This window comes from Melospiza georgiana, chromosome 1, assembly GCF_028018845.1.
Source record: "Melospiza georgiana isolate bMelGeo1 chromosome 1, bMelGeo1.pri, whole genome shotgun sequence".
Taxonomy (NCBI): Eukaryota; Metazoa; Chordata; class Aves; order Passeriformes; family Passerellidae; genus Melospiza; species Melospiza georgiana.
Genome location: NC_080430.1, coordinates 46,151,419 through 46,177,150, shown reverse-complemented (window position 1 = coordinate 46,177,150; position 25,732 = coordinate 46,151,419). Strand labels below are relative to the sequence as shown.

Below are 25,732 nucleotides of genomic sequence, written 5' to 3'. Positions count from 1 at the left end.
TCGGCGCCGGGCCCATGAGGGGAGATGGCGGCGGGCCGAGCGCTGGCCGCGCTCCTGGCCATGCTCCTGGCCGCCTCGGCGCAGCTGATGCCGCGGGAAGGTACGGACAGGGACAGGGACAGGGATGGGGATGGGCCGGCTCCCCCACCCTCGGCTCGGTCCCCCCACCCCCGGCTCGGTTCCCCTACCCCCACGCCGGTTCCCATCACCCCCACGCGGGGCTTCGCTGCCATCCCCTCCCCGCCGCCCCTCAGGGGCTGCCCGGGCCGGCCGGACCCGCCCGTGCGCGGCTGAGCCCGGCTCGCTTTGGTTTGCGGCACTGTAGGCGAGAGACTGATAACTCTGCCTTTATCCCCGTGTGCTGCTGCTGATTTAATAACTATTAGTTATTTAAAAGGGGCGGGGGTGGTGGGGTGGAATCGCGTCCGTAATGTTTGTGCGGTGGGACATTTCAGTTTCAGCACTTCTAGTCAGAAGTGCAGCTCCCTTTTCTTTCTCTTGGAAAACGCTAACAAGAAAAATGACTTGATCTTCACATCCTTGCTTGCTGGAGTATTGATTGTGCAAGGAACTTCACAAAGTCCTTGCCCCAGGACGCTAGAGGGGCAGCTGAGCTCTCTGTAAAGAGCAGAAGCTCCTTGGTCTGTGTTCTGTGTGGGATCGTGCCCGAGATTTTCATCAGAGAATGGTATTACTGATATAGAACAACGGGTAAACCGTAGATGCAGGGGAATGGAAAGGTTTATATGCCCAGCTGAGTCAGATGGTTTAATGCCCACTCCCAGCTTTGCATCTCTTGAAATTCCTGGATGCTTGTTGAAATCCCATGTATCTAACCCTGCGTGCAACCCCAAAAGAATTCCTGTTATGAACACAGGGACGGTGTGTGGTGTTTTCCTCAATTTCCAAAGCTGCTTGATTGCAAAAAATGCCCATCCTCAAGTCTAAACAATTTATTTTAACTGCTATCTGTAGTCCTTTCAAAGGCTCTTGAAGTATGAGTCCCTATGTACAAAATAACTGGTGAGTTATTTGGAGTGACTGTAAATTACCTAAAGAGTCTGATGTGAAATTGATGCCTTTTTAATATTTCTATTGCCTTTAACTGCACTGGTTCTGCTGAAGTGGAGCTCAGGCCATTATTATCATGAACAATACATGCCAAATGTTTCCTTTGAAATTGGGCAGCCCTGAGGCTTAAGTTTCAAGCTGTGCAGTCTTTAAAATATTTGCATTTAATGTATTGCCTTCGCGTTAAGTGAATAACAGTAATTTGCCTCTCTAAGCCTCTTCAAAGGAAAAAGAAAATATAATGCTGTTTAATAATTGTGCTTTGTTTTCAGAGTAAACAAATATTTAAAACCTTAGATGGCTCAGCATTAGAAGCAGAGGAGGCAGACTGTCCAAGGATTTTAGCTTAATCTAGAGGAACATGGGAGAAAGAGCTCCCCAGCCTCTGGCCTTGCTCTTTGGCAAATCCTGAAGTTGCTGTTTGCAGCAAAGTTAGTGACAGTTGCACAAAATGCCACTGATGGACCCAGTGGTTTGTTGCCACTGATGGTGGCCCCTCTTCCTACCTTCTTCTGTCCTTTCCTTTCCAGCCGCAGGCTTCCACCCACTGGTCTGTCTCCTGCACAAGTGCCACCCCTCCTGTGTGCCAGGTGCTCTGTCACCCTCTCAAACTCTCCAACGTGGTGCCTTCCTCCTCTTTGAGAAGCCCAAAAGAGAGGTGGCTCAGTCTCAGCCACCTTGGCAGACTGAAGGTTGGGATGGTGTGAGCGGGACGTGAGGCAGAGGGGAATGGTGCCTTCCCGGGTTTGTTGGCACGTGAGACCTCGTGTGTCCTTCCTTCCAATGGGAACTGCTGTTGTTATTGCACAACCAAAACTGTTGGAACATTTCCCTGAGCAAAGGTTCGTCCCAAAAACCCAAGAGAGCTCAGGTTAAGGTTTTCCTCTGCAGGCCTGTGTAGTTGGTAATTTTTAAAGAGTTCCTGTTGCTCTGGTGCTGACGCTGGCTCTGCTGTTGCTGTGCTTTGGCTGCTCCCTTTCCTTGGTTGGAGCTTCCTCCCTTTCAGCAAGCCTGGGTTTAGGCTGGGCGTGCACGTGGGGTGTGGATGAGGCACATGTGGCTCCTTCTGGGGAGTGGTGATGCTCTGGTGGGACGGCTAAAAATTTTGATGTTCCTGTTCCTAAAGCTGTCTCTTATCATCCTTGGTGAAGTTCTTTCTCCTCTCACTTCCCTGCTCCACCCTTTCCCAGCAGGTACAGTATTACAATGGTGTTCCTTTAGGAAGATGTAGGTGGAGCGTGGCTGCTCACATTGTTCTCAGAGGAGCTTGTGGGTTTTCCTGAGATGCAACTTTATGCGTAAAGTAAATTATCAAGTGAAAGATTGGTTCTAACTTGTAGCTGGAAAACTACAGAAAGAAGTATTTGGTGTGCTGGCTGCGCACGGGCGTGGGAGTGTGAACGGAGTATTGCATATCTGACCTTTGAAAATGTGTTTTCCAACTAAAAATGAGTTTCTTTGAGGCACTAATAATGAAGTTTATCAGGCTTCTGTGCTGTCTATGAAACATAAACGTTTCAGGTTTAAAGTGTCCTTATTAATGTGATAAAATCTGCGTATGTATTCTGGGCCTTGTCTTTAAAATGTCATTGTTATAATAAGTGAATTTAGAGATAGTGCCATGTTGATTCTTGCTCTACCCTCCAGTCATCTTTTTCTTGGCAACTGACTGATTTGAGTCACACGTCAGTCCTAACATGTAAAGCTGCTTCGTTTAATAAAATAAAAACCCCTGAGCTGTTAGCAGGGTCATTCTGCTACTCTGACAGAATATAAATAACAACTGTGTTTGCTCTCCTCTGAAAGTTGGTGGAAACTGGATTATTTCCATTCTGAATCACCATTTGTTCATTCGATTGAGACCTCTCCTTTTAAGACTACAACCAAAGTACATGTGTTGTAACCTTTTTTTTTTTTTTTTTTGCTTGTGTCATGCCGTTATCAGTCTGGAGTGCTAATTTTTTTTCCTCTAGAAACTAATGTGTTTATAGTAAATTATTTATAGTGTGTCTCAGTTCTGGTACTACTGCCTTAAATTCTGTACCAGAAAAGACCCCTTTTTTTTTTCCTTTTCACAATTCCAGAACTTTGTGTGTTTGAAATGTTTGTTTTTAAGAGGTGAGCCTTGTCTGTGTGTGTTTTTCATTTGTCTATAAGTCTGAAGGGATGTAGAGGTGATGGGAAGGCTTGAGTGAATGTCTGAGGTGGTGGGAACGTGAAAATTTTGAGGATTGGTACACTGGACTGAATTTATTGTCCATAGCAGCACAAATAACCACCAGTTTGAGTGCCCCCCACTAGAGATCTTCAGTAAGTTTGTTGTTTCTGGAGTTGCGTGAATAAAGTTCCTCCCAAGAGCTGGAATCTTGTTCCTGGGCTTACTCATACTCAAAACTGGAAGCACCAACAAATGGCAGCCACTTGGCTGCAAAGTGGCCCAGGAGAGAAGAAACAGGATGTGATGAGCCGGCTCCTGGGCCTGGCTCCTTAGGTGGCTGTTGGCTTTTTTATGCCTGGGGTTGTCTTTTGATGTGGTGGCTCATCAGCCAAAAATAATTAGGGGAAAGCATGCTGAAAAGGATTATTTCTTGGCACTGATTCAAGGCAAAGGACTAGTCAGGGGAGAAACAAGGTGAGAGGATTGGAGGCTGGTGAATCTCATGTCCAGAGTACCGCCAGGGACCTGTGACATGGAGGAGGTTATTTGTTAGCTAGAAGGTTGTCTTCCTCTCTCTTTATCACAATTCTGTATGTTGTCCTGCTGTACTACAGTGAGAGTTTCTGCACAGAAATCGGGGCTTCCTGTATGAAATAAAGGAAGAACCTTGCCCCAGCCTGATATCCGATACTATTTGGGTCAGTTGTGCGCTCAGGCTTGTTAATTGCTTATATGAATTATCTTATCTACAGATAATGTTGGAATAGAAAAAAAAGTAGGAGAAAACTACTGAAAAATAATCTGACTTCTTGAAACAATGTAATACCAGCGGCAGTATTTTCACAAATAAGTGTTGCCAGGGTTCTGTTTATTAATGTAGCCCTTATCACTTAGCCTAATTGATATTTATACCAGCATATGGTAAATGAAAAGCTTTGTGATCCACAACTGCCAAACCCTCAGTCTTAGACAGAGGCTGAACAACTTTGCACTTAGTGCATTCCAGGAATATTTCAAATTGGAAATAGTGTGAGGAACCATCCTGTGCTAAGAGCAAAGTCAAGATACTTTTGGCTTTACCTGTGTTGACTAAAGCTGTGGGTGACAGGGGCATGGCGTGTTTGCAGATTAGTGTAGATGATGGCTGAATAGCTCCTTTCTTCACCAGTTTTTCTTTCTTTTTGATCCCATTCTCATTTGCTTTTTGTAATTGCTTATGGAAAAACATGACCTTCTTCAGGTGCTGAGCAGAAGAGCAGTGAATGTGTGTGGAGTTGTACCCCTTCGTGTTGTGGCTGGGGTGGGATCAGTGGTGGTGCTGGGTTATTCCTGGGCCTGTGGGGGAAGCTGGGTGCTGCCCACCGCTGCCATGAGTGGAATGTGCCTCTGAGCTGAGCTGACCAGTAGTTCTCTTGCAGCAGCAAACTCCTCCTGCTCTCTTCTGGGTGCTCCCTGGAGCTCTCCCTTTGGCTGTTTTCTGGTCTTGGTGTCCTTGCAAGAGCTCCTAGAAAGACTCAGCTGTAGCAAAGCATGTATTAGCTAGAGAATGTGGGGAAAATAGTCTTGGATGCCAGTTTTGATCTACATGAGCTCTTTTGTTGGGCTACTCTTGTAACCTTCTGTTAAAATATTTTTTAAAATCTGCACCTTTAATAATTTCTGGAATTTATAAACCATTGCCTGACAGGGGGGAAAAGCTAAAGATATCACTTAACAAAGCACTTCCAGCAGTTTCTGGGACACCATCCAACTCACTGGTGCTGCTCAGGTGTCTCTGTCGAACCTCAGCTCTGGAGAGGACAACACACCCACTGCAGCAGGGGTTGGCTTGTTGGAACCAAAGCATTAACCAGTTCCTGAAGAGCAGCTGCTGACTTTGTGCTCTCTCAGTAGGACTCAGCCAGCAGGGCCAGGTCACCATCCCTTGATTCGTAAACTTCTCGAATATCTTGGAGACGTTACTGTGGAGTTTCTTCTTGTTTCACATCTGCTTGTGCCACCAGGGTGTGAAGGAAAGGACGTGGGCTGGGCTGCGTTGTTGGCTGCTGGCCTTTACAGCCAGAGCAGAGCAACATCTTGAGTTTCTGTACTGGCTGGTGACAGAGGCGAGGGTTTGCTGCCTGCAGCTGAGCCTGCCTGGTGTGGGTAGTATTGATAGGACCTCCTGGAAGACCTTCAGCTGAAGAACTGTGCCATGGTGTCTAGTAGATATGCATTTCCATATGTTAGTAAGATCTGGTCTGCCTGTGAGTGCCTAGGCTGCCATTGCTGTGGAAAAAGTGTTTTTTAAAAATCTATCTCCTCTACCAGGGATAAAGTCTGTACTTTGCCTATCCTATTGGACACCTTTTAACAAGGGTGCCATAGGGCAGCCTGCTTTGAGCTGTGCCTTTTGGTTTCTTGGGGAACAAAGTGAGTGTGGTTACTTGATGTCAGATATCAGATCAAACTCTTATTTTGGGAGGTAGGATAATGCTGGCATTTTGGAGCTCGTCCTGGATTTTCTGAGTCCCTGGCTGTGAGACAGAGGAGAGAGCAATCTTTGAGGAGTGGAAAGAGAGGATTTGGAGTTCCTCAGAAGAGAGACTAAGAGCTGACAGCAGGATGTTTGGTGTGGGAGGGATCCCCGATTACGAAATGTGCTTTTACACCTTTGTCAACCAGAGCCAAGACTGCAGAGCTGCTCAGACATGCTCTGAGATGTTGTCCTCTTGCTGGCTTAAATCAAGGTAGGGATAAAAAACTATGCAAGCAAACACCTCTTTGATCAAGGCAGGCTCCTGCAGGGACCTGTGTGGTGTCAATGTTTCTCCAGGCAGTGTGACAATTTCTCCTCAAGCTGTGCAGACCCATGTGTCAAACATTTTACACATTGTATGCTGGTGGTCAGCTCATAGACAGGGTTTGCTGAGCTCTCCATCTCACAATGTTGCTTCTACAGAAGCAACAATACTTCATATCTCTAAAATAATAATTAGGACAAGGCAGCTGAGAGTCAACAGTGTCTCTCTCCCACTTGTGGTAAAAAAACTTCTTAAAAAAAATCTATTGCATGAGTTATATGTGTCTTAATTATCTTTGAGAAAGGTTCTAGAGAAAGCTGTATATGTACAGAAATGTATAGTTGCTGGGGTTTTTTTCTTCAATTTTTTTAAATCTGAAGGTATTTTATTCCTGTTAGGCATTACAAATTAATGAATGAGCAACTTTTGAGTGAGCAGTGAACTGTGCTGGAATGGCTTGTAACATCACTATGCCAGAAGTGTCTGCCCTTCCTCCTTGATGAGGAGGAAATGACCTACCTCTCGCCTGCTTTGCATCCCCATCCTGGCTATCAGTTCAAGCAGTCAGTTTAGAAGAAGTGAAGATTAGGGAGCTCTTCTGTGACGGCTGAGGAATGGCCGTTCTCCCCCAGGAGCCCTCTCCTGAGGCGTGGTTAGCATGGCATAATAGCAATTGGCAACATCTATCTCTAAGAGTTTACAAGCTTTGCAGAGTTTATCGCTGTGATATTCTGGGTGATTCCCTGAAAGTAATCCTTTCACAAAATTTGGACCTCATCTCCCAGACAAGTGTGCTGGTGAAAGACAGGTCCTAATACGAGGAGATAATCATGTAATGTAGGGAGTAGTTTACATTTAAGTGGAGAAGGGTTGTCTGTAGTTTGTGATGGTGATCTCTCTTTTGCTGCTCACAGCACTGGTCAGGAGGTGAGGGGAGTCCTAACTCTGTGTCTGTTCCTGACTAACTTGAAAACTGTGAAGGCAGTCACCTGGATTACATTGCAGGTGAGACTGGAGGAGTGGATGACGCTTGGGCAATTGCGTACTGCAGCTGAACTGGAGAGTTGGACACAAATTGTCAAAGATGTTAGTAAGACAGGTGCAAAACAACTGAGTTGGCAAAGCAGGGAGACGTTTACTCTTTCAGATATTCCTTGATGTGCTTTTTGGCCAATTTGAGTGACCCGTGCAGTGAATTGTGATGCAATTCACTGGTGTGAATTCAGTGTGGTGATGAGGTGAAGCACCACCACCCTGAGTTACTGTGTTATACCCCGTGCTTCCCACCTTCTTGCCATGGCTCTTGCAGCAGATTATGTGTAGTGGAATAACCTCAGCAGGCTCTGAGCCTGCCTGCAGGTCAGCATCCCTGCAGGGGCTCGGAAGAGGCAGCGAGCCTCCAGGAGAGCCTGCCAAGCTGCAGTGGCAAACAGCATCCCTGTGTCCCAAGCTGGTGGCACAATTCCTGCCGGGAACGAGCCTGTTCTCTGGAGAGGCGTGTTGGTTGTGTGGGTTCAGATCCCCCTGGGGCAGAACAGGCCTTTGGATACGGGTATTTCATAATCAGAGCAAGTTGCTGCTACTCGTCTTGCGGCTCCTCCAGCTCATGAATGGTGGCTGAGTCAGCCCCATCCGACTGGGTTTCGGTAAAAATGGCTGTCATGGAACAAGCCCGTGATTTAACCGGAATGAGCAAACCCACAGTTTCTGTACATAATTCCAGGATAAATTAGCATCTGGGATTTCGTTGTAGGTTTTGTTTTCTTGGTCTGACTGGGGCTTTTTTGGTTGTTTTAATCCACCCAGTCAAGTCGTGTGAAACAATCCATAGATCCTTATGGGTAAATTACTGCAATAAAATGCAGCTGTCAAGCCAAAACTAGTTGGACTCTGTTCTAGCTCCTGCTTTGTGTAGCAAGGCACTTTACATAGCCATAAAATTGCTGTTCTGCCAAGTCCTTTGCTCGTGTATACGTACACATGCTCTGTGTGAGTGCTACTGCCCTATTTGCCAGCTGTCTTCTACATTGCACTCCCTCTTGTACATGAAAAATCTCCTTTTGTCGTTTATATATGCATGTTCAAACTATGAGCTTGTCGGTAAATAAATTTAGGCTCAACTCTCTGGAGTGATTGAACTTGCTTTACACTATGCAGTTTGCTTCTAACACCAGTTAAAGAGCTCTGAGCACTAACATAAAATTATGGAAATATCATCCTGATAAGAAAAAGCTGTGTTTGTGCAGAGAGGGGCATTACTCTAGCAATAGAGGGATGCTGTGATGAGAAAACTCTCATGAAGGCATTCTGAAATTACCATGAGCAGTAGAAAAATCCAGTTGTGGAAAGGGAGGGTGTTGATTGAGATTAGGGCAGTTGATGAAACATCCAAGGGAGGCCGCAAAACTGTAATTGTTTAGAGGAAAAAACAATAGGGTGAGATCAGCTGTCTGCATCAGCTATGAACCAGCTCAGGACTGCAGGCTTTACTCCTAACATCTTCTGGCTGAACGATTCCATTGTTGTATAGACAGAGACGAGATCCAGCTTGGCAATGCTTCCTCATGTTGGTTTGGATATCCTGTGTGTCATCCCTGTGCAGCAGCAATAAGGCGTGGAAATTGCTTCTTTTCAAGAAACGTGTCCAGTTACTGGTAATCCTGATAAAAAGGCATGCAGTGGGAGTCACAGACAATCACATTAGTGTGACTCATGGGGAGACTCACTCATGTTTATAAAAGCTCTCCAATGAAGGTGCTCTTTAAGTAGTCCCTCTGTCGTGCTGCTCATGTGTGGCTGTAGTTTGGGGAGTTTTAGCCATTTGTTCGTTTATTTTTAATGACTTTGGGATCACTGCATATACTTCCCGCATGATTCTTTTATTCCACTTTTCCTATTAGATTTGATAGTCTAATGCAGCTTAGCACATCCCTTGCAGCTGGCTGCTGTTGGCATAACAGCACCCCACTCTTATTTCTTGGCCAAAATTATTATCTGTGGGTTTTCATCTGTGCAAGCTGTTTGTTTATGCACAAAGGTGTCTGTCTGTTCTTATGTGGACTTCTAGCAGACAACTTTGCTGGCCTGATTTGGTACAGATCTGCATCCTTCTTGCCTACTGCTGTGATTATATATATATATATATATATATATATATATATATATATATAATTGAAAACACTTCTGTGATTTTGGGCAGGTTCTGTTTAGGAAAGCTGAGGAATGGGATAAATCTGTGCTAGAAAACAATATTGACCTGACAAATATTTGATATTCTGGCAGAGAGATCAAATGAAGAATGATTATATGGTCATGAAGTCAGCAAGAGGAGCAGAAAGGAGGGGGTGAAAAGCCCAGGCAGCCAAATTTGGGTCTTTCAGGGGCTGGGGAGGAGGATACTTTGTTTTGACCCTTGTAGGACCCTTTGCTTATCTCAAAGCATTGAAAATTTCTGTTCTTTGGTTTCGGCTCAGGGTGTGTATTTGTTTTGATTTTAAACTAGTCACGTGTTTAAGGCTATGCCTAAACTTAATCCTCATGACTAAAAATTAGAGCCATGTGCCAGCATGTGGTGGAGGACTGCTGGCTGTTGGTGGTCCTGGTCCCTGTCCTGCCAGGTTGGCCACATGGCTGTGCTGTCCCAGGGATGGGGGAAGGAACAGTGATAACTGTTTGACCAGAGAGTTAGAAACAGACTTTTCAGTAATACTTATAAACTTACAAGGTGAGTATGACAGTTACCTTGTGCAAGAAAGAAATGTATTTTGTCCATAGTTATTAATTATTTGGTTTATGTTATTAACACATCATATCTGCATGACTTAAACACCAGAAAAGTTATGAACATCATGGTCAAAGGTGTTTTGTACACTAAGTGTTGTAAAATAAAACCCCAAGAGAACCCAAAAACAACCCAGTGGTATGGAAAATAGAACTCTGGGCTGGATTGGAAGTAGTTGTTTCACTTTCTTTTCTGGAAACTGCTTCCTCCTGAAGAATGAGGAAGAGCAGCACTGAGTAAAGCTTGCTTGGCTTTACTCTGTTCCCCACCCCATGGACATTGCCCCTGCAATTGTCCCCTGTGTGCTTGGAAGGTCATTGTACAGGCAGCTCCCAGGCTACACCATCATCTTTTCTATTTCCTCAGGAAAATCCATATTGAAAACCTCTTTTCTAAGGCAGAAACACAGATGTAAAATGTGCCAGCCATTGGTTGAGGCAGGAGAGTGCCGTGTAGGCTCTCAGGTCAGAGAACTGTTCTGTCGCTTAAAGGCTGTAAGGAAGTCACTCAGTGACCAGTTACTCACTAATGGTATTAGAGGGTTGGTAAACTTGTGGTTAAAAATATGTGCTGCAGTCTGCCAAGCCTCGTGGTGTTTGAGATTTTCATTTAAAACCTTTGATCCTGGAGGCAAATAGGTAAGGCACTTTCAAGGACTTACTACGTCTTTTGACTCCAAGATTGTGTAGAAAAGCTGCAAAAAGGCTCAAGACCAACGAAACTGAGATAAACACGTGATGGGCTCTGTCTCTGAGTACTCTATTCTGCCCTGCTTCCCCTAGCAGTGGGGTTTTGATCCCTGGTGTTGCCAAACCTGGAGCCACAATGTTTCCAGTGACAGGGACGGACCATGCTGACTGCTCCGTCCCCCGGGCTTTTGCAAAGCATTGCAGTGAAAGTCATGCCCTGCAAAACCATGAGATTCCTGTAAAAATTAGGAGGTTTTTGAGCCTCTCTTCAATAGAACAGATGGTTTTTGTGTGAAATTGAGTCACTAATGCAATAAGCTGCTTTCAGCAGCTGCGATGACTGCAGCTTTGAGCTGGCTGGGTCTGTTTGTTGAGGGTCTCTGGGGTGCTCATGTGCCATTTGAGGGCCCTGCTGATCAAGGGTTCCTATGGTGTGTTCAGCCCTGCTTCCCACAGCCCCACCAGGTGAGCCCCTGCATGTCTGGGCTCTGATCAGCATCCTTATCACCCTGCACCAGCAGCAGCTGGTGTGGAGCAGACTGCTGCTCCAGGGATGCTGAGCAGTTGGACAGAGCCTGGGGCATCCTGCAGATGTGTGTGAGCCAGCTGTTCTCCTACACCTTCCTGACATGCTGCCTGCTAATTGGAATGGCTTCGGGGCTCCCTCAGGGCACTGCTCTGCTGGGTTTGCCAGCACAAATCTTTCTTCATTGAGGTTAATGAGCAGAGGATTCCCAACCTGGCAGATGGGCCGAGCTTTGTCATGCAGCCCTGTGTGATGTACCACTCAAAGCAGAGATGTTTTGAACCCAGCTTGGGGTACCTTTATTTCTAGATCTCTTACGATTTTTTATATGCATGATTTTCTTGTCATATACACTCAAAGCTCAAGTACTGTAGACACTGAGATTCTATCTTCCATACACCAAAATAAGAAATGGAGAACAATGAAAACAAGCAGCAGAAAACTTACTGTCTGTCCTGTCCTCAGATTTTTACCTGGGACTGGGGTATGGTTGACTTTACTGCAAACTTGACTTATTTCAGCCAGGGCTGGCCTCATTATTTGCTAAGCATCCAACTGAAGTTAATAGTAGTCATCTTGAATGTCCAGTCAGTACTCTCTGGTGTCTTATATTATGTGTATATTTTTAGAAGACAATCAGGTTTGAGTCATTTTTTTGGTACACTACCACCTGTGAAATAAAAGATTATTCAGCAAGCAGTTTATTCAGTGACTCCAGTATTTCCTGTGAGAGCTGCTCCTGCATCTGGCAGTACTTGAGGATGGGTTGAAATCTGAAATATTTCCCAAAAGCTGTGAATCAATGATGGTTGTGTCAGAAATAGAGAGGAACTGTCCAAGCACACACACTCTGTTCCAGGCCACAAATGCCTTCTGTGCTGGTGAGGGGCACTACACAGACATCCTGTACCTTCAGGGAATGAGTTGTGAAGGATGGGGAGGGTGGGAGAGGGCCATGACTGCACCTAAAAGGATCTGTTGGTTTGTGCTTTTGGTATTGCTGGAATACCTCATCTGGCCTGCAGTCATTGTTGAGGTATACCCAGAAATTAATCTCTTACCATTGTCTGTGATTAAAGCTGAAGCTTGTTTTTTTGTTTGACTGCTGAATAAACTTCCTGACTTGAGTTGTGTCTTGATGGGCACCTTCAGAAATGAAGCAGGCTGTGTGATAACAAACTGAAAACAAAAATCAAGAGAACAACAATTTGGAAGGAATAGCTGAGCTACTTTTTAATTGTGAAATAAATGACAGTGATGAGGGTAAATTGGAGCAGAACTGATTGTGCACAAGTTCCCTGTATACCTCTCCTGGGCACATGCAGCAAATATGTTTTTATGTTGTCTGTGCTGGAGAGAGAGGAGGCAATTTCTATTGGTACAGCACCAGAGGCTCCTGAGAGGTGGATGCTGATATTCCTTTGGACACTGTGGCATCTGTGGGGCTGTGTGGAGAGCCTGGTGTTCCTCATATGGCTAGTAACAGAACACCTCTGTTCTATGTATTTTTTCTTTCTTAGCTTCCTTTACAATCTCTCTTCATAAAGCGGACAACACCACAGTGACGATTAAACTTGGTCTTCAATCGAACTGTCGAATCCTCATGAGATATGGCATCGTGTCTGAACTCAAGATAAAGCCTGGGGACAATGTGACTTTTGCCTTCACCTGTGGTACTCCAGAGAAGTATTTCATCACGGAAATTCAGAAAAATATTGGTAAGATACAGATTTTTGATTTTTCCCCAGTAGTAATTTTCCTCTAGTAAAACCAAATGCTTTTTTTCCTGCTGCTGTATTGAAGTATCTGCCATAATCTTAGGTAAGAAGAAATCTTTGAGCACTGATAAATAACCTTGAATGACTGCTACAGCTATGCAAGCTGAAGAAGTCTATATTGCAGCTGGCAGAATTAATGTTGACTTGGCTGTGCTGGAAACAGCTAGAATGCAGTTTGCTGCATTAATTCCTTGCTGCTTTTCCTTTTCCCACAATTTATAAACCCATCAAAGAATCTTTTTTTCCTGACAAAAGCCTCTGAACACTTATAATAATATATTATGTATTTGATGAACAGCTTGGTTGTGTCTATAAGGACAACAGAAACACTGAAGACCTGCACATGTTTCTTTATCTTTAATGAATGTTATTGAAGTCAAGAAACTGTAAATTCAGAAGTTTAACTAAAGCTTCTTCTTGCTTTGAATGTTATCCCTGGTGTATGTACTCTTTAATGGCATGAACACGTGCTCCTTCTCAACTAGATCCCAAACTTCATTGGGTATTCAGTCTTTAGTAATATCTTCATTATTTTTGGGGTGATGTTCAAGAATAATTCTCTTCGTGTTTTGGAATTTATCCATATGATTCATGCAGATAGCAATGCTCACTGTAGCTCATATATTTGCAAGACACACTAGTGATATTTCTTCTTTAAATTTGAAGCCTAGACATGGATTAAAGTTACTTATTTTGAGTGTCAATCAGTTGCTTAGATTTTTCAGATAAAAGTTTTCTGGCTTGCTCCCAGAATCCTGCAGTGGCATTTGTTGTTGTTAATCTGAACACCAAGGGAAGAAAAATACAGTTCCTGGCAAGGAGTAAAACATTTAAAGGTTAATTATTTGCCAGGAACTCTCTGGGGGACATGGGATAAAATGGATTCTCTAGATCTGTGGTTTCCAGCTCTCTTGACACTGCATTTGTCCTTTTTGTCCGTTCAGACTCTGCCCTACTCACTAAATACCTTCTAAATTCTTCAGCAAACAAGGCAGAATACTAGGAACAATGAATCCCTCCTGTTACTCAGCCTGACTAAAGCAGGTTTATCCTGTCTGTTCTATGGGCTGGGAGTCCTGTTTGGAGACAGCCTGTGACCATGTTAGAGGAGTGTCTTTTAGTGCATGTAGAAGAAAACATGAGTGCAACCTGAAAATTGTGATAATAGCAAGGAAGGGGAAGTATCAAACTCCCCTTTTAATGGAATGCTTTCCAGAGTGTATCACAGCTCTTCTCTCTCTGCATTTAGACTGTGTGTCAGGCCCATGTCCCTTTGGAGATGTTCATCTTTACCCACCGGGGCTACCTCGCCTTAACAGGACGTACATCTGGGACGTGAAGGCAAGTACAAAAGCTGGGCTTGAACTAAAATTTTCTACCTCCTGGCTAAGGCAGATTGAGCCAGGAGAGAGGTGCCCAGACGCCGTTAGCTACAACATCAACAGCTCTATCGATAATGCCACGGTCAACATCGGCACTTTCTGCAGGAACGGCTCCGTGTCCCGCATCAAGCTGCTGGGAGGAGTTGTCCTGTCCCTGCACCTCCCGTGGCACTTGCCTCTCACCACCTCAGGCTTCAACATAGCCAGCAGGGCTTCCATAAAACGTGAGTAGTGCAGCTGCCTCCTGCAGACTGCAGCAGAACCTATTTCAACCTTTCTTCACAGCTAACCTTCCAGTTTTGGTGCTGCTATCCCTAACTCCCTTTCACTTCATCTGTTCTGGAAACTATTGCTGTAGGATTTTTAGTTTAGTTAGATGGTGCTCTTCTGGAGTCAAAGTATTTGATGTACATTAATAATTTTAAGTCTCTTTAAACTTCCTAAAACTTCAACATACCTGCTTTCTTGTTTTTGTGAATTCAGCTAGGTGAGACAAAGTAGTATAATTAGAATGAGCCAGAGACTTTTTTGTTGGTTGAAGTGTGTAGTTGGGCTTGTTTATTTTTTGAAAAGTTTCTTTAACTTCTGGAGCCTCAAACCAATACCTCTCTTCAGGAGAGGAGTGTGGGAAAAGGTGAAGCAGTGCCTGGAAGGCACAGGAGGCTGCATAAATACATTTATCTGTTTCAACCTGCACAGTAACATAAACCATTGTGTAATAATCTTGCTAAAATACCTGGAATATTATACAGCAATCAGTGGGTTACTTTGTGATCTCATGACAAAACTTTCTCTGTACTTGAATTCTAGTGCTGTTGTTATCAATTATAAAAGAAACCTAGTCCAGGTTCAAGCTTCTAGAACATGAGTGTTTTGTATAATTCCTGGCACTCCTTACACTTGCACATCATCACTGGAGTCCTAGAGTGGGACCATAATCTCTATGTACCCAACTTCACACTGCCAAGAGTCATCCGAGGATAAAGTGTCTAATGCAGCCTGCACGTTTCACATTTGTGTTTTAATATGCCTATCTGAGGCTCTTTGCTGGTGTGCTTTTGTTAATTTAGGAGGTTTTTGTAAAGAGAGCCACATGTTGCTATAAAAGCTTGCATCTTTTTTTTCCCAAAACCCAGTGAAGCAGAAGCACTTATCAGGTTGTGTGTTTGCTCTTGCAAATCCAAATGTAGAATTAGGAATTAGGATCTTGCCCTTGCCAATAATAAAGGCTTGTCTGTCCATGTGCTTGAAAGGTTAACCTGCTAAACTTCAAATGCAGTATTAATACATTCCTTACCTTTTCTGTAACTGAAGACATAAGAGTCAATTCAAATATATGTTTTAGTCTGAGCGTTTTGTAATAACCTAACCTGTAGCTGGAGTGGGTGATCTCACTGTCAAAATAAAGACTCTGCTTCTTGGGTGCTAGATATGCCAGTGTGTCTTCAGTAACTGGAATTTTATATGTTGTGATTCCCTCCCTGTTTTAGGGTTATGCATCATTGAATCCGTTTTGAAGAGGGAGTCTTCAATCACCCTGATGTCCCCTAACTACCCGCTGGGCTTTCCAGAAGACGAGCTGATGACGTGGCAGTTTGTGATTCCTCCCAGCCTGAGAGCAAGCGTGTTCTTCCACAACTACAGCCTGTCCAACTGCGAAAGGAAGGAGGAGAGGGTGGAGTACTACATCCCCGGCTCCCCCAGCAACCCGGAGGTGTTCAAGCTGAGCGACAGCCAGCCTGCCAATATTGCTGGCACTTTCAACATGTCCCTGCAGGGCTGTGACCAGGATGCCCAGAACCCCGGCATTCTTCGCCTGCTCTTCCAAGTCGTTGTTCAACACCCGCAGGTTGATGAGAGTAAGTACCTGCCTGCCTCTTTTATGGCTCTCAGATGTCTGGCATGAGCACCACAAGGGAGATAAATACTCTTTTTTGTTATTTTCCTTGAACTTTGTCCCTCTGTGAGTTTAAGGAGATTGCCAAGCAACGCTGAGGCCTGTTTTATTGCCCAGGGCACCGCTGGCCACCTGTACAGCAAGGCGAGCAGCGATGCTGAAATGTGCAATTTGCAGTGGACTATTTGGTGCTGCTGTGTTTTTTACACTGTAACTTATAAATGGAGACTCCTTTCTACTTCCAGCACCTGAATGATGTAATTGAAAAATGCCTGTAATAGTTCTGCTTTCAGACATGAGACTCAACATTTTAAAGGTCATTCTTTAAAGCATGAACCCAATTTTTTGTTCCCTGCGTGAGCAGTTGCTCCTAACAGGGTGAAACCCGCTGTCATGGTAGATAGCAAGATCTGTGGTATTATTAACTGGTGAATTGAGAGATGTAAAATTGTCTCTGTATTGGTAATGACATTGATATGCATCTTCCTTTCCTTTCTTCATTTGAGTTTTAATTTTGCTTCCTAGAGGAAGCTGAACATCAACAAGTGTGAAGAAGTCACATTAAGTACAAAAGTTGTCAGTAAGATATTCCACTAATAATATCCCCTCCATACTTGGATGTTCTTTATATTTCTTTATACTGAGAAAATATTTTTTTCTGTTTTCTAGCCCCAAATTCAGATTGGTTTAGCACAATGACTTATAATACCAGAGCATTTCTCTAAAAACAGAAATAAAAGGCCTGTCTAGGTAATGAGCCATGGAGTTAGTGATTTAGCCTCTGACTTTGCAACTCTGACCTTTAGGTGAAGGTTAATAATCAAGGTGCACTTACTGCAAAAGAGCAGGTGGAGGAAAGTACACACTCGACTGCCACTGTGTCAGGAGCTACTTAGCGGTTTCTAGGCAATTTTAGAGAGAATAAGGTTTGAATGACTTGTGCCCTGAAGTCACATATCCATAAAGGATCTGTAGCATCTCACCGTTACAGTTCTTTCTTCTTTGTCTGTCTAGCCTGGCTCTGTTTATGAACAGCAGATCCTGACAGAATTGCTCTTAACAAAATTGTGTTTGCTTACATTTATTGTGTGTTGCATCTCGGAAGCTAGACAGAATGAAAACATTATATTCAGTTAATCAGCTTTATCTCCCTTCTTCTTTCAAAAGCAAAAAGAATTTTAATATATTTATGGCCAGGAGACAAAACGATAATCACGTAAAAAATCAAAAACAGGTTGTCATTCCGGGAATGAAATGCAAGTAATAAACCATTTGAATTTAAGAGACAACAGTGGTTTCTCTAGGGATTTTATAGGATTTCATGATTGATTTTGTAGTTATATAAGTTCCATCAAAGATTCAAATTCAGCCCTCAGGTTGCCATCTGCAACATTGCTCTTATTAAAAATGCATTGCTATCTGCATATTCTCAAAGCTTCCCAAACATTTGGGTATTCCACAGCTGTCTGTGGTGCTTGTCATTAAATAAGAAGAAAATATGGCTCTTTCCAGTCACAATAACTTCTTGATCTAACTCTTCCTGTGTTTAGCTGCTGCAGAAAAATACATTCTGAAAAATGATAACCTTGCGGTGGGAGTCCTAGGTTAGTGCTTGGTTGTGCCAATGACTTGGATAATTCCATTTGTGCACTTGCCTTTTTGTCTACCTGATTTCCCACACAGGAGAAAGCTACTTTATTCACCTTTTGTGTATGACTTTGAGATCTGTAGCTAAAGCTAAACCAGAAAATGAAGAGTAGTAATAGAATATGTATGTATATAGGTGCACTATTTTCCCCCCTGTCCTTTGTATAGAATCATTGAATAGTTTGGGTTGGAAAAAACCTTAAAGATCATCCAGTTCCAAACTGACCCACCGTGGGCAGGGACACTTCCACTAGGCTGGCATGCTTTTTTTGACATCAGAGAGAGGTGCCTTAGTAACAGCACCAGGATGTTGCATGGATCCAAAATCTCTCTTTCCACATGACAGTCAACCTTTATGAGCCACACTTGCATTTTTTTTCCTCTTTCCTTCTGTTTTCTCCTTCCAGATGTTCCAAGAAGAGGTGAAGGAAGTTCTGCTTCACACCGTGCTTCTTGGCTGTAATTGCTCTGGGGTGTTTTTCATTGCAGATGTCACCCATTTGGTCGACCTGAGCAAGGAGAAGAACATGACTGTGACAATACACGTGGAAGGGTGGCCCAGCCGCACGCCCCTCATGTCTGAGCCCATATGCCTGATCTGCAAGGATCCTCGCACCTGCGACCGTGCCTTGACTTTAACCTCTGGTGCTGTCTACAGGATCTCCTTCCTGTGCAAGGACTTGTCCCAGCTGAGGATCACGGCTGAAAAAGGCATAGGTACTACCAAAGTGGCTCAACGCTGTCTCTTAGGCAATGCTTTTGCATGTTTTTCCCCAAACTTTTTCCCTTGCTTTGGCTTTAAATGTATTGAGGTTGGAAACCAGGTGTTGGCCAGCTGGGAGGTGGGTGCAATGAATCTGGAAGTGACCTTGTTCGGTACATCATTCTGTCTTTAAGAATAGAAACTGCGTAGCTATTCCTAGAAGAGAAGAGATAGAAGTCACCTAAGTCACTGCAAATTATGGAAACAGAGCCAGAGACCCATAAATCTGCCCATGAAAATGCAGGACCAAAGTTGCCATCAGGAGTGCATCTTGTATCTGCATGCATGTCCCCTTGATATAGGATTTCCCCAAATGCTTTCAACTACAGGTAGAAAAGAGATTTGAAGTATCTCAACCTTGACTGGTCTGCAGCAGTGTCACAGTCAGCAGATATATCTTGAGTGAGGGCCTTTGAATATGTTTCTGCCTTCTGCCTGTTTCTTTGGTGTCCTGCACCTGTTAAGGAGAACTCTTTAAATACAAACAATACACATTTGGATAAAGGTTACTAAGAGAGGATATTTTCTTAGGTAGATCCTTATCTTGGCCTGTAATGCAAACCTGACAGTACTCTGCATGTGCCCAGGTATTTCCTCTGCAAGAAATACTCAGCTCTTTGGGTTTTGTTTTTGTTTTTGCAGGCTGTATGGATATTCGTTGGTGTCAGAAGAAGATTTATTCCCTTTCAGTGCCCAAGGCTATTACCCGATTGCCAATTCGACTGTATAAGTTTAATTGGAAGCTCTTGGCCACTGATATGATCAATGTAGAAATTACATCTCCGTCCTTGAAACTTCAGCAACATGTCCCAGAGCAGAGGTGCAACACGAGCTACAGTTACAGCATTGTTAGTGCCACCCCAGAGACAGAGCTGAATGTTGGTGTGTTCTGTCCTGGTGGATCTATTGAAAAGATTCAGATGAGGAATAATATCACCATATCCTTAAAAACATTTGGTAAAGGATTCATCAATGAATCTATCCCTCAGGATCTGAAAATGTCTTTTGTGCCACATATTAAAGGTAAGGTAGTAGATTTTGTACTACTTTGTTGTACAGTGATAGATCTCTCAATAGGCTTAGTAAAGCACATGTGGGTGAACAGAAATTAGGAGTTTAATCCTTTAGCAATGGCCGTATTACTGGACTCTAGAATCAGTCTTTATCTGAACCAGCGATGTGGTTTATTTCGGGAAGAGAGAAGGAGCTTTGTATTCCAGGTAGTGGATAGTTGATTGTGCCAAATTGTGCAGGTATGTCTGTGTTTATTGTGATAACACTGATGTGGGAAAGGACAATAATTATCAAAACTAAGTTTTCTTTTCTTCTTTCCCTTTTGCTACAGATGAGTGCATATTCACCGTGAGCCCAAATCCAAAAGCTAAAGTTTACTTGCAGACTCCCAACTCGCCTTACGGTTTGCCTCCTTACGTTTCCATATCCTGGTTCATCACTGTGCCCAGCAAGCAGACTGCCCGCCTCAAGTTCTCCAAGGACCGCATGGGCATCGCCTGTGAGACGGGCCGTGCCTTCGTCAACATCAAGGAGGAGACGCCGGGAGCAGAGGAGATCGTGCGCCGCGAGGACGAGCTCCTGCCCCAGCCCCGGAACATGCTCCACAGCTTCTGGGTGAACGTCTCCAACTGCAGGCCTGTGGATAAGGAGCAGCTCACCTTGCAGTTCTGGGTGACTTTGGCTGACAAGCAGCTAGGTGAGAGCTGTGAGGTTGTGGTGGCTTGTTTTCTGCTTGTTTCCTTGCTTTCCCTTGAGGTAACACTAATGGACGATGGTTCTCCTTGGATGAGGTAACAGTAATGGATGATGGTCCTCTTTGGATGTAGATTCCTGCCTTTGGAAAAGTCTGTCCCTCAAAAACTTCAAGGGTTTCATCTGGATATTTCTAGGAGCTGGGGAAGAAGGAGGGGTTTTAATGTGGTATGGTTTTTTCGGGGGCAGGAGGTGTGTTTCTGGGTTTTCTTTCATTGGCGCAAGAAATGGCAAGGATTGAGGTAGTAAGACTAGATTTCATTTTTTTAAAAAATTTTGTTTTTTTAATTGGAGGTAACAGACAGAATATATAATAAGATCAAGTGATGTTTTTCCCTTCCAGGGTCACAGACCTAGTGAACAGCTTGGGATTTGATTATGCAAACTTATTCATCCAAGTTGTCCTCACTTCATGTTAGCAGTTCAATTAGTCTCAGTGTTCACATGAGCAAGAAATCCTCCCTAGGACAGGTCTGACCATTTAATGGAGATTGGGCCCTGATGCTAGCAGCAAATTCTGTTTCCTTGTTCTCTTTCATCTCCCTGAAATATAAACAGGTTTTAAAGAAAAGATGAGGGGGCATTTTTAGGGTAGGCTTTGCTTATGTAAATTTGCTTCACATTTGCACTTTCTAATTTTTTGATCTTATTTTTTTAAATCTGTACTTCTTTTGAAACTTGCGGCATTTTTCTTTGCTTATGCATGGACTCCCCTAATCAATTTTATGACTCCTAGAAAACCCCAGATCAACACAACCTGTGTATTTCAGAGGAAAGGACTGTTTTGAGGGGAATCTATGGAAATGTCACTATTTCTTCTTTTGAGTCCTTCTCTGTTTCTTTCTGTGCTTTCATCTCTTCCTTGCTTGTTCAGCCAGAGACGTGTGAGGTTCTGTAGGTAAGTTTAGCAGTGCATGAGCTCTATCAAAAACTCTTGGAGGTGGGTGGGTTGGTTGGGTTTTTTGGTTGTCCTCTGCTGCCAACAGCAGGAGTTTGTTGTTGCTTGGCCTCCAATCTCTTGGAAATGGCTTGTGTTGCCCTGTGGCAGGCATGGCTTAGGAACTTCTGCTCTGCCAGCAGCTGCTATGCTTAGAAGGTCTTAAAGGGGTTCAAACCCAGACAGATTTTAGGAGAAAGCTGGATGTTCCTTCTTTTGTTCAGTGTCCTTGTTCCTCGTCTCTTTGCAGACCTTGGAATCATACTTGCTGTGGTGGCTGGGGCTGGAGTTCTCACAGTGATTGGACTGACCGTGTGCTGTGTTAAGAAGAAGTAAGTTCATAACTCCGCATGTGTAACTTAGTAGTTCAGGAGGGCATTTTGGGAGAGCTGCTGGGCCCTCTGTTTCATGTGTTGATATCCTTTGAACCAGGGTCTAAAGCATGAGGAAGGCAGGGTGGAAGTAGTGTTGACCCCAGGAATGCTTCTTTACTCTAAATTGACAAACTTCAAGAGCAGAGCAGCGTTCCTGGAGTCACATTACTTCAACCTACAGAGCACTGCTTACCTTGGCCTTAAGTGCAGGCTTTTGGGTGCACTGTGACTCAGGTGTTGGTTGGACTTCCTCAGCAGTCCCTGCAGTGTGAAATCCCAATGACTTTGGCTGTTGCATGCATGACTCCACTCAAGTCTTTGTTCAAACAAGCTGTGAACTCACGCAGATACACTAAGAGTTTTCTTTCATGCATACAGCCTCCAGCAACTTCTGGAGTTTGTACATCAAGTGGGAGCAATTTTCTGTGAGTTGAGCCCTTGGGGAGAGAAGTAGGTTGTGCAAAGCTTACATGCATGGCATTACTCATACGAGCAGAGTCTGGAGTCATTGATAGCCTGGGCTTTCTCATACATGTATGCTCAGTGCTGTCAAGGTGCTTGGTTGGTCCTGAAGCTGTAGAGCTGGAATGAATTTATGCAATAGGGTGACTAGTGCAGTTAGGGACACATTTTCCTGCCACACAGGAAAGACTTCACAAACACAGGCTTAAAAATCTTCAGTTCAGCCTTTGTTCTTTACAATTTAGGGGCAGTCAGTCAGGAAAGCATAATTAAGAAAAATTCATTTGTCTTTCATTTTGACCCACTACCTGGTCTTCAGTAACACAGCCTTGTTTTTGTGAGGATCTGATGATCTCTGGGTCTTACAAATGCCCATGGAAACTGTGGGATTTGTGCACAGCCAGAATCCCAGTGCTTGGGAGACAATTGGAATTAAACTTGCAAACTTCAGGGTCAGCAGAGCAGCAGTGGGTAACCAAATAGCATGAAGTTATTTTCTGGTCTGTTAAAAGAGGATGTCTAGGCACAAGAGTAATTCCTCCCAAAATTGCAGGTAAAGCCTTTAATCCAGGTGGGCTGCCTGACACTGTGTGCTTGGGATGAGTGAACAGAAGCTGTTGTTACTGAGTTCCAGCACGCCAGACGTGTTGTTTTTGACCTGTTAACAATTTCACCTCTGTAACAGGAAGAAGAAAGCCCAGAATCCCATGGTGGGAGTGTACAATGATAACGTGAATACCCAGATGCCTGGAAGAAAAGGCTCATTCAGAAAAGGGAGGCAAAACAATGAGTCTCATGTCTATGCAGTTATTGATGATGCTGTGGTCTATGGACACTTGCTGAAGGAGTCCAATGGCTCAGTCTCTCCAGAAGTTGATGTCTACCGGCCTTTTGATGGACCCATTGGTAGCATGCCACCTTCTCCACCTCCATTCTCCTTCAGGAAAGACATTAAACGCTCTTCTAACCCCAAGGAGGAGCCTCTGCCCCTGATGGACATAGACCAAGACAATTACACGTTTGCTCATCAGAAATCAGGGCAGTCAGAGGACAATGGAGATGCGAATAAAAAGGATAAGGGCGATACAAGTGTGCCCCTGCTGGAAAATAAGGAACAGGATGATTTAGTGGAGTAATTTTATGCCAGGTATAGCAGTTTCCCCTGGAAACACAGGTGTAAGGACAGTGGTCTAAGACAAAAACATTCTGAAGAGGAGTGTTATTTTTAAATATGTTTTTATCTTGTTTTGTTTCATTTGTGTGTTTTCAGTTGTTTTTTTTGTCCTTTTTTTTTAACTTCAGCTATTGATAGCTTTCAGTTTTAAAGTGAACACCTAGCAAACTCAATTCCAGTCAGGACTCTCCAGGACTGGTGTTGAAACAGGTGCCAAAGGTGTGCTTCTGCTTTTTACTATATGGGCATCAGGAAAGTTAATTCCTAACCACCAGCTTAAAGCTGGCCACTGGTGGTGGGGAGAGTGTTCTGTCCAGTATTTCCTCCTGTCACAAGCCATTGTTTGCCTGAGTGTTGGTTGGTGACTCCTAGCAGATGCAGACTGCATCCCTGTCTTAAGGCAGCTCCAGGTTGCGCACACCCAGGCAATCTGACCAAATCCAAAAAATCTAAAATCTGACTGTCCTTTCCATCACTTGTAGCTTGAAAATCCATCAGATTTAGCATGCCAGTGGCTATGTGAGTGTAGTGAAAGACCATGTGTGCTCCCTGGAAGAGCTCTATGCCTGTAAATCAGTGTGATCATTTGAGCTTGGACTCTTCTCCTTCAGAAGATAAGTTATGGATTTTCTCTAAGTTTCAGCTGATGTTGTTATACTTGGATTCCACCATGTGAGCTTAAACCAAAGACTGTTTTATTTGCTCTTTGACAAAAACAATTTCAAAAGTCTAAACCAATTTGTGGCTCTGTTCAGGTGCCCGTGACATTCACATTTTACTAATACCTTGCACTTTTGGTTGAAGTGAGAGTAAGGATTTGATAAAGAAATAATGATGTGGTCATTCAGCTGTTTACCAGTGCTTTTCACTTCACCTGTTACTAAGGTTTAAAATACAGGGTAAAAAAAATTGTTTACAGCATCTGGTGTCTCTCTAATGCAAAGAATGAATCCACAAGAAAAGCCTAGATGTTTTAAATCTTTTTTTTTTTTTTGTGTATCAATCTGAATTTAGCAACCGTGTTGTTACGATGGTGGGGACACTTTGACTTCTGGCAGAACTTACACTTCAGTTGTCTAGCTGCCCCTGAAAGGTATCTCTTGAAATCAGGTCTCATTTAAGTGCTGTAGTTAGCATGCCCCTCAGTTTCTGTGCCTTTGACAACACAAGGACCAGATTCCTTGTGGCAATGAAGTTGCCTTTTATATACAAACATCTGTCCAGGTGTGCAGTTTACTGAGGGTGTTTGTAATTTTGTGTGCAGCACTAGACTCAACAATTGGAGAATTTCTCTCCAAAAACCTTACCATGACTGTTTCTGGCCTAGTGAAACACAGAGGTGACATGAACCTTTTAGACAAGTGTTGTATGCAATGATGCTAAACACATAATAATATTTAAAACTAAAATGCCTTTATTAGAAACTTTACTGTTTACATAAAGTAAAGGTGTGGATTTCTTCCTTTTTAACTATGCTGGCATTGCCCATTGACTATTTGGTCAAGTGTGTGGATTTAACAGTGTGTTAATACTGCTTGGACCTCTACACAATTCAGTATAATGTCATACCTGACACAGTTTTCTGTGGCATATATCAAAACACATGCCAGCTAAAAGTGCCTTTAATTGTTCCAGGTACCTTCCTGCTAATTTTTATCACTTTCAATACAGAAATGTGTATCCCTAGATCTCTGGCTGTTCACTGGGATCATGTGTTTCAAAGTGTACCTGGATCATTTTGATGCCATTTGAGAACTTGAAAAGATTTCTACAATACTGGTATCAGCTTTCCTCAGGTAACTGAATTGCCAAAAACTATTTTATCAGAGTAGTCTAGTTGTGCATTTCTCTGATCAATGTTCCTCACTTCTGTTTTATTGAATAGTCTGTAAAAGAGATTCAAGGCTTTCCCATCCCTCTAGCTCAACTTGTTCAGTTTCTTGGATGAAATTTTTACTTCATGTTCCTTGTAACCAACAGGAAAGAAACATAATGGAGGTTTGGCATTTGTTCACAGCCTCTTGATCCTTGAGAATATGATTCTTGTTGACTGATACTTTCATGTGCTCTAATTTGACTTTTCATGTGACAGTATAAACCTTATTTTACAGATGTCCCCAGTCTAAGGTTGACCTTCACTATGCTTATTTGGTGTGTGTAAAGAAAGAGCTCAGGCACAGATTTCAGTTTGTTTTATATTAAGAGAAAGTTTTGACTTAATTTTTTATTATTATTAAATAAATAAATGATAATGCTACTGCCAACTGGAGTAACTAATGTATCTCCTTTCTGTGTGTGTGTGTGAACTCAGGATGAAGTATTTTGGTCTCTACCTGTTGGTAGCTGTGCCATCACCCTGGACAACAGAAGGGGGTTTCTTGGGAACCTGGTTTCCTGGGATAATAAACTGCTCTCTGTGCATGTCCTCATTCTTGCATAGCCAGGGATACACTGTTAATGACTGTTTTCAAAGCCTTGTGGTCAGATCATTGAGGAGAAGGGTTGTAAAATACTTGTAGATTTTATATAAAAATAAACAGTGC

The 25,732-nt window shown here is 43.4% G+C and overlaps 1 protein-coding gene across 2 annotated transcripts; it reads left to right on the top strand.

Moving 5' to 3' along the window:
• CDCP1 (CUB domain containing protein 1) lies at positions 1-25,458 on the top strand. Of its 2 annotated transcripts, none has more exons than XR_009115353.1 (9): positions 1-100; positions 12,529-12,726; positions 14,036-14,392; positions 15,659-16,027; positions 18,202-18,429; positions 19,118-19,498; positions 19,821-20,186; positions 21,430-21,978; positions 22,701-22,787. XR_009115353.1 is itself a non-coding variant. In XM_058036923.1 (9 exons), the coding sequence occupies exons 1-9, from the start codon at positions 25-27 to the stop codon at positions 23,149-23,151; spliced, it is 2,508 nt and encodes an 835-aa protein (XP_057892906.1). In that variant the 5' UTR covers positions 1-24; the 3' UTR covers positions 23,152-25,458. The 2 variants fall into 2 exon arrangements, 1 of the variants encoding a protein (XP_057892906.1); XM_058036923.1 differs by having other exon boundaries at positions 21,430-21,511; positions 22,701-25,458.
• Positions 25,459-25,732: the final 274 nt, after the last annotated feature.

Coding starts and splice junctions, on each gene's coding strand:
- CDCP1 (XM_058036923.1), top strand. CDS start 25: ATGGCGGCGGGCCGAGCGCTGGCCGCGCTCCTGGCCATGCTCCTGGCC. Junction 14,393..15,658: donor CAGCAGGGCTTCCATAAAAC/GTGAGTAGTGCA, acceptor TCCCTGTTTTAG/GGTTATGCATCATTGAATCC. Junction 21,512..22,700: donor GTGTGCTGTGTTAAGAAGAA/GTAAGTTCATAA, acceptor CCTCTGTAACAG/GAAGAAGAAAGCCCAGAATC.